General features: G+C 44.8%; 1 protein-coding gene across 1 annotated transcript in view; it reads left to right on the top strand.

Annotated features, from left to right (window-relative positions):
* The first annotated feature begins 3,560 nt into the window (after positions 1-3,560).
* The window catches only part of RHEB (Ras homolog, mTORC1 binding), a 44,937-nt gene continuing 33,347 nt past the window's right edge, over positions 3,561-15,150 (top strand). Inside the window, exon 1 of the mRNA XM_046669602.1 lies at positions 3,561-3,995. Coding sequence (XP_046525558.1) covers positions 3,944-3,995 — 52 coding nt within the window. The 5' untranslated portion in view covers positions 3,561-3,943. The remainder of the gene's footprint in view (positions 3,996-15,150) is intronic.

Raw genomic sequence — 15,150 nt, 5'->3', positions numbered from 1 at the left:
TTTCCCCAAATCTGCATTGTTTGGTTTTGTATAATACCCTATGTGAGAGAGAACAGCTGAGTCTAATTCGGCTTATGCCAAGATTAAGATGAATCCAGTTCTTTTCCAGTCTTCCTTCACCAAATATTTAAGAAGCAAAACAACTACAACAACAACTACACGCCTTCATGGCTACTTTCATTTAGGGTTACCCCTTCACATGTAAGAAGGGAAAAGAATTTCACAAATGTCCTCTTAGTAAAAACAAGCATAGCAGTGGCTTTCATGCTTCTCTTTTAGTCTAACGCAATGGTATAAAAAAAAAGAAATTTTGTATATTACCTTCAGGAATTAAAAAAATGTTAGGACTAGAAATCAGATGTCATTGGACTTGGAAATGCTCTCAGAAAGTTAACAATAATCCCGCAGTAGCGAACAGTTCAAGCTGCAAGTAACTGCCATTAACTGCCACACCTAGCAACACAGGAGGGTCAGGCCATTCGAGGCTTACTGGCCAATCTACAGGTTCAGCATGAGCTCCTCACTCAGGGATGACGGTAATTAGCTGAACCAATCACGTTTTGTCTCTGGAATTTAAACAGAAGAGACGGAATTCTTAGTTCCCAAGGAAACAGAACATAGTGGAAGGACCCACCAAGAGAAGGGAGCATGCAGGAGCCACAAGACAGAGCAGTCCTGAACAAGCAGAACCTGCAGAGAGAAACTGACTGGTGGCAGAAGCTCCAGCTGCTTAAAAGGGTAAGAAGTGAACCCAATCAGTGGACTTACTTGAATTCAGAAGCGAGCCAGTTTCTCCCAACCACGTTCCCGTATCGATTGCAGTCGTTTCTGTGTGAATTCACAGCCTCAATCCCAAGTATTTTAGGTAATCGGAGTCATTTCTTAAGCCAAACAAATTCTCCCCATTCTGGAATAAAGGAATCTTCAAAACCCCTGTGTCTGAGCTTAAAGGGTTTTAAGACAATTAGAACATTTCTTGAATGAATTTGTCCTTTACAACTGTGCTCCTTAATCTGGATTCCTAATATTCCCAGGTTAAGGCAGTGCTTTCAAACTTTTTTTTTTTTGAGGAAGATTAGCCCTGAGCTAACCGCTGCCCATCATCCTCTTTTTGCTGAGGAAGACTGGCCCTGAGCTAACATCTATGCCCATCTTCCTGTACTTCATATGTGGGATGCCTACCACAGCATGGCTTGCCAAGCAGTGCCGTGTCCGCACCCGGGATCCAAACTGGCGAACCCCGGGCCCCGGAAGCAGAATGTGTGCACTTAACTGCTGCACCACCGGGCGGCCCCTGGTTTCAAGCTTTTTGAGGCAACCCACATTAATAAATACATTTTACAATGGAACTCAGTATGATGCCAGCCCTGATATCAGTTCCCCTACATTAAACCCAGCATATATGAGTTAAAACCAAAGCACTCATTCCCTGCTTACTCCCTGGCTTCCTGGCTCCAGAATCCACTATCCACCATGGAGACAAACAGCCAAGGTTGCCCACCTGCAAATTCCCTTATCCTCCCTGTAAGCAGCCTCCCAAGGCCACACACAGGCTGGTGCGGAAGCACCCAAGGCCACAGCAGCTCCCTCCCAACCCATCCCTACAAAGAGAAACATTCCTTGCAACCTTTAAAACTCCACGCCTCCCCTCTTTCAGGGAGACGAGACAAAACGAGATGAGTTTGAGGGCTCGCTCTTATCTTCCCACTGATATCATCCAAAATAAAAACGCTTTCCTTGCCATAAACCTGGTGTTCCTGATATCTGGCCCATCTTGTGTGGCAGGTAGGGAACCTATGTTTGTAGGCGGTAACAAGTACACAATACATACATAGCACATCTATAGGTATAGACTATACACCCAACAAAAGTGTCATGAAACCATACTTCCCCTTACTATGCACAGGGTACTATTTTCTATTCTGTTCTTCTATTAAAAAAAAAAACAACGTAACACTCACTAAGCTGATTTCACAACCCACCAGGGAGTCGAGTGCCATCAGTTCAAAATACTGTGGTAGGCGGCATCCAGATCCACAGGACAAAAATGATACATTTTTCTTGAGGGTCCATTTTAAGACCTGAAGTTTTAAAATACTTCAACTAATTATAGAGTAGAATGCAAAAATCCATTAAGATAAAACACAGAGCTTCACAGACATTTCTCACTTCCAGCTGATCGTCTGGCGCTTCAATCTGTAGACCCCCGGGATATGAACGCGCACGCATCCCCCTCTCCTAGGTGTCCTTCAGCCTCACGGTGGCATGATTCTGCCTTAGCGCCACTGTTCTAACTCAACAAGGCATATTCATGGGACAGTCACCTCCGAATCTTCACACCCAGGAACCCGACCCTGCCCCTCAGCTTCCCAGGGGCTCCTTCTCTGTGCTCATTGGGAAAGGCGAAGGGCCGTGCAGCTGTCCCAATCAACCACGCAGGTGACTGTCAAACCGCCCGAGGACAACAGAGGACGCTCATAGGGGTAGCGAGGTATCTGCTTCTTTAGCAACCACCAAGGGTAAGGATATCCACCACGATGGAAAAGTCTCCCTGGCTGGAAATCTCCCAGTCACGTCCTCATTGCTCAGGCCTGGGCTTTTACCTTCCTTTTGCACAACCGGGGCCTCCGGGGCTGCCGTCCCTTGCTGCACTCTAACATGGGTGCCGCAGCAATATCTCTCCCCCAGCACCACTGGGGAAAAGGGTTGTCAGTGCGCCTTTTGTGGGAAATGCACCCTTGTCCCCTTCCTGGAGAGGTCGGCCCACACCCGAGGGCGAGCCCAGCAGACTTAAATACCCCTGCCCCAAGGACGGTTCGGAGTGTTCCAGCCCACGACGGCTGGTGCTTGTCTACCGAATTAGCCACGCAACTGCTGACACTAAAGACGTGTTGACTTGCCCTGTTTCCTGTGGGGTGTGCTGGGTCCCCAAGCTGCAGAGTTGAGACGAGAACTGGGAAGGAGCACATTTTTTAATGAAATGCGTAACATTTTTAATTAATGCATATTCCATTCTTCCCACTGTCTGATACTCATGGATGACGCTTAGTTACCACCTACATCCTCAAACCCAGACTCCCCAACGCCAATATAGCAAAGGGGTTTAAAAATAAATAAATAAACTAAAAAAGAACCAGCCAACCCACAGCCCAGCCGGCAACAGCCACGCGCCTCGCGCCTTTTACGGGCTCAGCGGGCGCCAGACTACCAACCGCTCAGCGTTCCGCCAATCACCGCGCCTTCCACAGCTCGCCCCGCCCCTCACAATCACTGCTATAACCAATCACTGGGGAGCCAGCCTCTCTCCGCCCCGCCCACCCGCCCGCCCCCGAACCCTGAGACGTTCCAAGCCTTCAAACCTCACTGGCGCCCAACCGCGCGGTCGCAGCCGGATTTTATTTTTAGCTCCCGGGCGAGCAGCCCCGCCTCCGGCTCCGCCTCCTCACCGCCCCCAATGAGAGACGGAGTTTCCGTCGCGTCATCGCGCGGGCGGGCGGGAGCTGCCCAATCAGCGCTCGGGGAGGATTGGCGTAATTAAAAAGCGGCGGAAGACGGTGGGTGGGTCATGACGCAGCGAGTTTCAGTCGTGACTTTTCCTGGGGCATCTCGGCGTCCCCTCTTTTTTCCTTTGAAGTAAAACGCCGCCCGTCGCGCCTCCGTGCGTTTCGGAGGTGGGGGCGGCAGTCGCGGCTGGGGGGGCGGCGCTGACGCGGTCCGCCGGTCTTCGGTGGCGGCGGGCGGTCACGTGGGCGTGTTTGGGGGCGGGGCCGCACGGCGGTTCCGGGCGGTTGGGCGCGCGAGCGAAGAGCCCAGGCAGCCGCGCCCGCCCGCCCCGCCCCTGGATGCCGCTCTGCCCCGGCGCGGCAGCCGCCGATCGCAGCACAGGAGCCGCCGCCGCCGCCGCGGTTGATGTGGTTGGCCCGGGGCTGAGGAGGCCGCCAAGATGCCGCAGTCCAAGTCCCGGAAGATCGCGATCCTGGGCTACCGGTCTGTGGGTGAGTGGCAGGCGCCGCGCGGCCTCTTCGTGCCGGGCCCGGCCTCTCCTGGGCGCCGGGACGCCGCGGGCCCGGCCAAGTTTGGGGCCGGCGCGGCCATGTGGCGGCCGCGCGTTTCGTAACCGGCCGCCCGCCGCCGCCACCTCCATTTTGAGCGGAGGCGGCGGCGCGGCCGGGCCCGCGGGCGGCGGGGAGGGCGGCCGGGGAGCGGGGAGGCCGGGCCGGGAGGCCGCGGGCGCGCGGGGAGCCCCGGGTCCGGGCGGGCGGGGCGGCAGTGGAGGCGCTGCGCTCTGCGGGCGCCGCGGAGGGAACCGCACCTGTCTCTGCGCCTCTTCGCGGCTGGCTGGCGTGGTCCTTGCCAGCAGCCTTTCCGCCGCAGATTCAGTCAAGTCCGTGGGGTTTTAACAAAGGGAACAGCGCCTTGGCTGTTCTCTCTCCGTGGCAAAGTTCAGCATTTTACAGAAAAACAGGGACCTACAGGACGTTTGGCTGCTGAGGGCAAGTTTCCCACCGAAGAAACCCCAAAGAGCCCTCTTCGGAAGCCGCTGGATGCTGCCAGCGGCCGAAATAGGAAGGCAGAGAGAAAGGAATTTCTCATATCTCGGTGTCCTATTTTTCCTCGGGAAAAAAATAAGGTCAGGTACTTGTAACCAGGCTGTTGGAGTAATTCAAAAGTTGTGTGTGTTTTTTTTTCCCTCCCCCAAAGGTTGACATATATTTGAAACCGTTCCCGGCAGTTGCCGTTTTGCTCGGCTGGGGCGGTCTGGGGTGGGGTGGGGTGGACAGGATCCCAGAAAACGAGTGGGAAAGCTGACCCGTTGAACTTAACCAGCTTCCGGGTGAGGCTTTGTCGCCTCTGACACCTGGAAGCCCGGGGGAATTACGCTTCTGTTTCCCTGGTGTCTGTAAGAAGTAACTGTCTAAGGAACATGTGCGCTTGGCCACCCGAGCGCGGGGAGGAGGCGAGCGCGAGGGCTCGGTGTCCGTGGTGGTCGCGGGAGGAGGAACAGCACTTGCCGGAGGAAAGCTCGGAGCTGCGTGCCGCGCAGCCGGTGAACTCCCCCTCGCTTTCTGTGCTGCTTCCTCACCCCGGTTTTCCGCCGCGTGTGCCAGGGTCTCTGTGCTCTTTGACCAAGATCAGCGGCAGCATGCTTACTCATCCTTTTATCATCTCTGTCAAAGTGCTCAGGCGGGGGTGTGGGGGTGGAAATCCTAAGAATGGGGAGCAAATCAGACTGAGAGACGCTTGTGCAGAGATGGTGCCGAGAGTCATAGGGGTAACTCTTGTATGGTACAGTGCCAGATCGTAGGTACCTGTTGGGGAAGGACAGGTGACAGCCTGAGCAACTGCAGCCATAAAGTAACCATGCATCAGATTGAGGCTTTTAAAGTCACTAACAGTCCACTCCCCAGATGCCCGTATGGAACCCGGCATCCAGCCTTTATTGGCAGCCTGAATCACCAAGCCCTTGCTTCTCGGTTCTTTAGTTCCTCCTTTGCATTTTGAACCGTGGGACTATGACGTGTCGTGCTCTCGAGTGAGCTCTGTCAGATACAGAGTGCCCACTAATTGAAGCTAGTCTCTGAATAATCCAGTTACAGGTGACATGTACCTGGGTGACCCGATTTCAACTCAAAAGAATGTCCCACAGATCCTCGTTTATTTACCCCTTGAAATTCTTGAGATAGTGATTCTAGTTTTCAGTAAGCAAATCTAGTGTTTTATCACTGTTTTGCTAAAGAAGGTCCTTATGTCCAGTTGAAATCTATTCTGTTTTATTTTTCTTCTAATCATCCTTCTCCTAAAGCCCTGATGTGACAGGTCACTTTTAACCTTGTCTTCACAAACGTTTAAACTTTAAACTCCTGTTAAAATACTGTGCTAAATTAGCCTCCAGTGGAATACAGAGTAAGTTCTAGTCCCTATTTGCTATACCCTCCGTATGTCATGTTACTGTAGCTTCCATTTTCTCCATATATGTGTTCAAGTGTAGGGATGATTAAAGTAAAAGGTATTTTGGAGCAGTTGCATTACTCTCAATATTTGCATTTGATTTTAAAGTTGTCTATCTTTGTTATGAACCAGACACTTTTTAATTTGTGGAGTCTTTTGTTTTGCCAGCATCAAAAAAGCGAGTAATTTCCTGATTGCGTGTATTAGCCACCCTTCAGAGTATTATTCGGGATTGAGACTTCTAGGAGTTTACTGACACGTTTGCTTGCACATGGTGCTGTACTAGAGAAATTTGAGCGTATGCGTTTCTGGGTTGTGTTAAGCTGTGATGCTAAGCTGTTGTGGCATGTTAGGCTCAGCTAGAAACCACACCTTTCTTAGAATGTTCTCTGGATTAAATATCTTCTGCCAGTTTGACTAGGAGAGTACTTGTCAGTGACACTGCCAAATCACAAACTTTATTGTAAAAGTTTGCCTTCAGATAAAACTATTAAATGCTATGATTGTTTTACTGCTTGGCTTTCAAGTTTTGTATTTTTTTAAAACATTGATAAAACTACCAGTGAGGAAAATGTAATTCTCAGGTAATTTATACAGCTTTTCTCCTGAAGTACTTTCCTCTTATTTACAATGTTAAGCTTTTAAGGACACGTCACCTGTAGGGCAGGCTGGCTTTCAGGGAGTGCCTGGTATTCATTGTTTCAGTGATGGCCACTGTACCAGCTCCCTTCCATCCGTTGTTTCTAGTACAAAGGTAACTAAACTTAACCAAGTTAAAATTGTGGTGCCAGCTAACTATGTTCAAATAAAATCTGGCACGTCTCTTACTGGAATCCTCTACAGAGAGCTTTGATAATCTAGTTTACCATTAGACCATAATCAAAAGGTTATTTGTTGTGTGTAAGTCTCTGAGGTTAACAGGAGGGACAGGATCACAGGGATGTGAAAGATCGTAAGCGAGAAAACGAAGCCGCTCTGTGGCTTGGTAAAAGGCCGTCCAGCAGAAGTAACTCAACTTAGTACCTTGTGAGAATGTTTTAGGTAGTAAGGAAGATGCATCCTTTGACTTGGATACTTAATAGGTAAAGATGTCATTAAATTTGTTCCCAATACAATACAGTCTCGTTGTATTCTGATTTAGTGTCTATTTTTAAATTATCCTGTCCCTTTCTGAGGCATTTCATTGAAAATTTAAAGGTAAAACATTGTTTGCCATATATAAAATTTATTAGTATGTGAAACTGTGTTCAGGTGCTTAGTAACATTTTGAGGTTGTGTACTTGTGGGTGGGGGTAGTCCTGTAATGGTCACCTTGTGTTGAAGCTTGAAATTAACTTGTTTTCAGCGTCATTTATTGTTCTGTACACGAGAATAATCAGAGCCCGCATTTGTGATTATGACTTTCTAGTGCCAAATGTTATTTTGACGTTCTTGTGGCTTATATCTATCCATACTTACCTTCATCACTCTAAAAAGGAACTCTGTACCCACTGGCTGGGACTCCCCATCCTTCCCTCACCTCAGGCCCTGGCACCCACTTAACTGCTTTCTGTTTCTATGGATTTCCCTATTCTGGACATTTCATATAAATGGAATCAGACACACTTGATCCTATGTGACTGGCATCTTTCAGTTAGCATAAATATTTTCAAGATTCATCCATGTTGTAGCATGTATCAGTAATTCATTCCTTTTTGTTACCAAATAATATTTTGTTATTTGAATATGCCACATTTTATGTACACATTTGTCAATTGATGGACATGTGGGTTGTTTCTACGTTTTGACTTATGGATAAAGCTGTTATGAACATTCTTGGTCAAGTTTTTGTGTAGACATGTTTTCATTTTTCTTGGGTGTATTCCTAGGAGTGGAATTGCTGGGTCATATGGTAACTTTATGTTTAACATTTTGAGGAACTGTCAATCTGTTTTCCAAAGCAGCTGCACCATTTTGTATCCCTATCAACAGTTGAAATTGGCTTCAGTTTCTCCACATCCTCACCAATATTTGTTATTGTGTCTGATTTTAGCTATCTTTATGGGTGTGAAGTGCTATCTTACATGATTTGCAAGTACTTTCTTCCATTCTGTGGGTTGTCTTTTCATTTCTTCATGGTATCCTTTGAAACAAAAAGTTTTAAATTTTGACAAAGTCCATTTTATCTGTTTTCTCTTTTGTCACTTGTGTTTTTTAGTGTCATACCTAGGAAACCATTGTGTAATCCAAGGACATGTAGATTTACTACTATATTTTCTTCTGAACATTTTATACTTTTACAGTTGTATCTATGATCTATTCAGAGTTACTTTTTGTATATGGTGGGAGATAGGGGTGCAACTTCATTCTTTTTTTGTGTGTGAGGAAGATTGGCTCTGAGCTAATTCTGTTGCCAATCATCTGTTTGCTTGAGGAAGATTGTCACTGAGCTAACATCTCTGCCAGTCTTCCTCTATTTTATGTGGGACGCTGCCACAGCATGGCTTGACAGGCGGTGCTAGGTCCATGGCTGAGATCCAAACCTGTGAACCCCAGGCCCCCAAAGCAGAGAGTGTGAACTTAACCACTACACCACTGGGCCAGCCCCACACCTTCGTTCTTTTGCATGTAGATAGCAAGTTATCCCAGCATGTTTTGTTGAAAGACTGTTCTTTCCTCAGTGAATTGTCAAAAACCAAGTAACTATAAATATAAGGGTTTATTTCTGGACTTGCTTCCTTTGATCTCTCTGTCTATCTTTATGCCAGTATCACAGTGTCTTGATTACTGTAGCTTTGTAGAAAGTTTCAAAATAGGGAAGTGTGAGTCCTCTGACTTTTCAAGATTGTTTTGGCTATTCTGCATCCCTTGCATTTCCTTGTGAATTTTAGGACTAGCTTATCAATTTCTGCCAAAAAAAAAAAAAAAAGCAACTGGGTTTTCATAGGATCTTTTGCAGTTTTGCAAGTATCTTTAAATGTCTGGTCTAAAAAACAACTGAATACTGATATCCGCTTCTGAATTCATTCCGTTGCAGTACGTTACTCTAATGAAGTACGAATATGAAGGAAATCTGGCCTTGCACAGATACATAGTTGGGAAAGGGAGGAGTATTTGAATAACTTTTTCAGATAATTGTGGATATTCTTTGATACTCGCCAAAACTCCATAGGTGGTTGTTTCTTAGAGGTTATTGTGACGTGCAGTCTGAAATCATGGATGAATTTTGTCTGCTGTTACATGTAACTCCATTGATTTGCTTTGCACTTTGAATGGATCTTCTACGCGCGCCTCATTTTATAACTTCATACATCGGTCATTTGGAAAATACATATTAGTTCACTGTTACACAGATTCTTCCACATTTTGACATTTCAATATACAAATACTTTTTTAAAATCACATTTTTTAATATCACCACCAGTTTCAACAATTTAAATATTGGGAAGCTGTTAAGCTCTCCATGAGTAATGCAGGTTTTCCGAAGTGTTAATTCCCTCTTCAGAGTTTGAATTTGATCATTGGGAAGGTCCTGCCAGTTTTTCTTGAAGTGACAATCTCATTTCCAAGAAAATGTCTGTCAGATATCCACATTTGAAATAATGATAGTTTGTTGGTCATTCTTGCAAGTAAAAGTGGTGTTCTGTGATGACAGTGCTGCTTCAGAGCGCTTCCCAAACAGCTGCGCACATGCTGCTCCTCGAGCCAGCCGTCGTCCTTCAGTGTGCAGCAGGAGCGCTGTGCGTGTCCAGCCCATTGTGTCATGCCGAATACCAAGAAGACAAGTACTTAAGGGTCAGATTTAATACAATTAATCATTCTTACTGCTTCAAGGACACTGTTAAATGAAAATGGCTTTTTTTTTTTTTTTTTACTGTGGGTTCCTCGTGATGAAGAATACAATGACTTTTCACCACAGTTTGTAACCACTGTCTTGATCCGTGCTAAGGGATACCAAGCTAGTAGTTTACCTACTGTTGCTTTTGCAAATTAGTGCTGATGTGAACATGATGAAAAAAGCAAATATCTTAGTATTGTTTTGAAAATAGTTTTGACCTGATGAACCCCCTGAAAAGCTCTCAGGGGACCCCTGGATTTTCACAGTCTGCCCTTTGATAACCACTGAACTATGGTATGCAGAATCTTGCTAGACTGCTGCTCGCTGTTATGCAGAATTGCAACCAGAGTGGCCGCATCCTAGATACTGTTCAAGGGGATGTGGTTACTGCAGTCTTAGAGCAGCCTTCCAGGGGAGGCCCTGTAGCGTTGTAAGAGACAGGGATGGCGAGGCAGGAAAGAACTTGGCAAGCGTGCGAACGGAAGGAAGCGGGGGTGGCTGGAACATCCTGAGCGGGGAGTAGGAAAGGAAGTTGGAAAGGTAGTCAGGAGCCGCATTATGCAGGGCCCTGCAGGAACAGTAGGGAGTCCTTCCTTCTGAGTAATAAGCAGTGAGTTCCTAAAGCAGGGAGAGGTAGGGGATCGAAATGCCAGTTGACTTGGCCTGATTTTGGTGCCATTTGGGGTGAGTTGTTTTTTGACCTAGTGAAATAGTGAGTGAGGTTCCCAAAGATTAATAAAAATTGGCAAGGGTGGCAGCATGCCAGGACCTATATACAAATAATGTGGTTTTCACCTACAGGTATCATGATGAAGGGGGGGTTTACATAAATAAAAGCCTACTTTATCACAAAATGAGAAACAGCCACCTCTACCTGTGATTATGAAGTCAAAAATCTGCAACACTTTCCTTAGTTTAGAATCTAGAATAGCTTTACGACATTGTCTGTGAGTGGATTGTGCTTAGTTATTTGAATAAATCAGAACTGACCTTGGGCAGGATTGTGCAAGTTAAAGCATTACGAAATATTTAGTGATCACACTTGAGAGAACCCTTTATTCTTCATTCTAGTTGATTACGAAGTACCACATTAAGTCTTAACAGTTGATAGAGTACTCAGTCTGGCTTAAACTGCTAACTGTCAGAATGCAAACTTCTGGGTACCTTGAACGTGAATTGCTTGATTGATTTAGAAATATAATTTAACGTCTCAAACACTGAGGTTCTGGATACTATTTTAGTATTTTACTATTCTTAAATGTATATATTAGGCTTCTGATAAAAGAGTTCCACGTAGGATGTCAGAATTTGAAGTCTGAGTTGGTATTACTGTAGAACGAAAGTGCTAGAAACCTCGTCTTTCACTTCGTGGGCAGGTGAAAGAAAGCAGGGCGGGTTAAGGACCTGATACAATTAACGCCTCCACATCCTTGGTTGGTTGTTATGTGGTGTCAGAAGGAGAAAGTGATTGAGTTCCCCGCTACCTCCCTGCTCCCCTTCCCCCATTTCTCTTTTTGTTGTACTTGCTTGCTTGCAGAAAGAATTCTTAGGAACTTTTGAAACAGAAATTGGTATTTTAGCAAGATACCTGATCCTGATATTTGCAACATTAAAGGTAGAATGTTAACTCCATGATAGCATGGTAAATAGTTTGTGAACATAGAGATGAAAATCCTGACTTTCACAGTTATAATATAGTTTTATGAAAAGAAAATGCTTTTCTAAGATTTGTATGTCTTAGATATAAATGCATCTGGCTGATATTTTGCTTGTTTTCAAATCTAAATCACGTTTGGAATTTCTTTTAAAGAGAATATTTTAAAATACGTGTTCTCTTTATTCTTGATAATGACTTGTATGAGTGACTGAATAAAAACCTAAATAGCAAAATTCAACCATGGCAGCTAACATCAAAATGGAGGAGGGTTCAAAATGACCTTGGCAGACTGTACACACCAAGGTAAGTATGACACTCCATTGGCTGGAGTGAAAGTGGGAAAACACTATGGAATTTCCAGTCCGTCTGCTAGGAAATAACTAGATGTAGCATGGTGAAGTTCTGACCTGGCCTGTATGGCCTGGACTACAGCAGGGGCAGGGGTTCCTGATACTGAGATAAGAGAGCTGTGCAAAGAATTCAGACCAGAACATCACTGAGGTGGCTCCTGGAGGAAAGAAGGACCACAAAAATGCAGGCCACAAATGTAAAGTCTTGTGTTTACATTTCAGAAAAAAGTCTGTGTGCATACAGCTTGAGAGACTGGGTTAATTTTCTAGGCATTTGAGTTGACCGTGTTCTTATCGTGAGCCAGCGGAGCTCTGAACCACAGGTAGAGCGTTCTCTTCGGTTCTGGGTGTCACGTGTTGAGGAGCATTGCCAGCTCAGCATAGTGGTTCTTAACGTAGAGTTCATGAGCTTTCTCCGAGATTGTGTGCATATTTTTCTCGGGAAAGGGTTCAGAGGTTTTATTAGCTGTCCAGAGGATTTCTGTCCCCCAAAAGATTGAATTGCTAAGATGACTGATTGAAGAGGACAGTGTTTGTGGGTAAGTGTCACATGTTATTCAAACAGGTATTCATTAAATGTTTGAATAAACTAAGTCCCTACTATGCCCGTCGTCGTTGTGTGCTTAGTCACAAAGGCTAGGGCAGCCTGATCCCTGCCCTCAGGGAACTTCAGTCTAGCGAGGGAACCACAGAAAACAGTTACTGCTACTATAATAGTTGGTGTTTTTAAAGCATTTATTGGTGTGTGTATGCCCTCTTGAAAGTTTTAGACTTTCTCTCGAAACAGTGGAAAGTCAGTGCAGAGTTTTAAGCAATAAATGAGATCATCTTCTAGACGAGGATTAGCAAACTTTTTCTGTGAAAGCCCAGATAGTAAATAGCTGAGGCTTTGTAGGCCACGTGCCCTCTGTTGCAACCACTCACTTCTGCCTTTTGTAGCACACAAGTAGCTATAGACAATACATAAACAAGTATATGTGGCTGTGTGCCGATAAAACTTTATTTATGGACACTGACATTAAGATTTCATCTAAGCCACATGTCATGAAATATTGATTTTTTTTTTCAACCATTTAAAGATGTGAAAACCATTCTTAGCTCATAGGCTGAACAAAAACAGACTGTGGGCCAAATTTGTTCCCTGGTCTGTAGTGTGCCAATCCTGTTTTATGTCCTCAAGAAGATCCGTCTCACTGCTCTGTGAAGTGGATGAGGGCAGGCAGGGAATTGCACTGGGAAAACCAGCCATGCATTGAAGTTCACCAGCCAAAGTATCACGGACTAGGGTAGCGCAGGCGGGATGAAGAGGAGAAAGGTTTGAGACATAATCAGAGGAAGAATTGACAAGACTGTGATGTGGGAGATGTTAAGGATAAACCTTCAGGTTGTTAGCATGAGTGCCTGAGTGGGTAATGGTGCCACTGGTTAAAATGAGAAATGGTAGAACGGGACCAGGATTTGGGGATGGACAAGATTCATTTGCACACCTACCAGATCCACATGCTTGCTTGCTGACTGCAAGGCCCTACCAGGGACCCGCACCATTCCCATGGTTCAAGAGACGGGTGGCTGCGCCTGCAACTGGGATTCTGAGGGTTCTGCTGCTCCTGGGTCCTCATGTCACCTGAGCGTATGCCCCAGCATACCCTCATACTGCTCGGTGGTTTCCCTGTTGCCTTGGAAACAGAGGAAATTGCAAGATCCACTTGGCCCCACACACTCATGCTGCTCGCTCCACCAGGCGCTGAGGATTGGAGTCCAACTACAAGGATTTCTGTCTTTCCTGCTTTTGGGGGTGGGGGTGGGCTCCATCTCTAGACCTTTTCATTCTGTATAACTGCTACCAAAATGTGTGAATAGGTTTTAAATAGTGTTCTTAATCTGACCGCGTTTCTGGGTAAGCATTATCCTAAAAAAAATGGGACTGTATACAGAATGAACAAACCTTCCGTTGCTTAGACCTCCATGGCAGTCTCTCTGATAAGCAGCTAAGTTTATACAAGAAGGTGTTCCTCTTCCCTTAACCTGTGGTATAGGGCAGCATTGTCCAATAGAAATATGATGTAAGCCACATCTGGAATTTTAAATTGCCCAGTAGCCACATTAAACAAGTAAAAAGAAACAGGTGAAATTAATTTAATAATATATTTAATTTAGCCCAGTATGTCCAAAATGTTATTATTTCAATATGTATTGGATATTGTTGATGTTCTTACTTTTTTTCATGCTAAGTTTTCACAATCTTGTGTCTGTTTTACACTATATATGACACATCTCGGTTAGGACTAACCACGTTTCGAATGTTCAGTATCCACCATGGCTACTGGCTGTGCGCTATTGGACAGCACAGGTATAGTGAGGAATGAATTGGTGTTCGTAAATTCAGTCAATGCAGGTTTTTTAAGAACTTTTGAAGAATAATCATTATTAATAACCGTTCATGCAGACCAATGAATGTGCTTTATTTTATGTCTCATTTCATTTTCCTAGTTTTTGTTATTACTTGTTTTGATCAGTCTTAAACTTCACGCTCTTTAATATGTTAAAGATCGTGTTATAATTTGAGAATTTATCTCATTTGCTTTTCTCTAACTCTTTCCCACCCTGACACCCAGCCTTCTTCCAAATTTGGGCCACAAATCTAGCAAAATTCATTCTTCATTGTTGCCACACATTAATTTCCTGCACGTATTCGGGTCTGTCCCCCTGCCATCCAACTCGGTGTTCCCTCTAAATCATCCTATAGAGATGAATATTCTATTTTTAAAATATTTAGGCTAACAGTTCCATGGCCTTTCTTGGCAGTACTTAGTTTTTCTCCTTTTAGTTTAATAACCTGACGGTTAATAAAATTATTTATGTAACTCGAATCTTCATACTGTAATATAAACTTATTTCTCTTATTCTCCTCAGTGGAGTATATCTGATAGCATACTTAGCAATAATAAGCACCCAGTAAGTATTTGAATGAGTAATAATTTTGTGAACTAGTTTTACTTGGTTATTCTCTGTCTTGTCTTTGTCATAATGATAATTACACCTTAATTTTTTTCTCTCCTAGCATCTATTTTTAAAAAATTGGGAAGGGGGTGTGAGAAAGAATAAGATGATGTCAACCCTGCTTAACTCATAGGACAAGTGAGATAATTCGTGTGAAAATGTTTTGTAAACCCTTAAAACAGTATCTCACTTGTAGGTTCTGGTGAATAATTAAAATTTGGATTCTCTGCATCACATGCCCTCATCTGACTCTGTATGTGAGGGAGACGTGGGGATGGGTACTCGTAGCAGAACCGCCGCGAGCACTTCTGCAGAACACACAGGAACTCCTTATGCGCCCCTTTTGAAGTGAGAATGGTGAGCTAAGTGTATTTTTT

Source organism: Equus quagga, chromosome 8 (assembly GCF_021613505.1).
Source record: "Equus quagga isolate Etosha38 chromosome 8, UCLA_HA_Equagga_1.0, whole genome shotgun sequence".
Lineage (NCBI taxonomy): Eukaryota > Metazoa > Chordata > Mammalia > Perissodactyla > Equidae > Equus > Equus quagga.
This window is presented reverse-complemented; position numbering and strand designations above follow the sequence as displayed.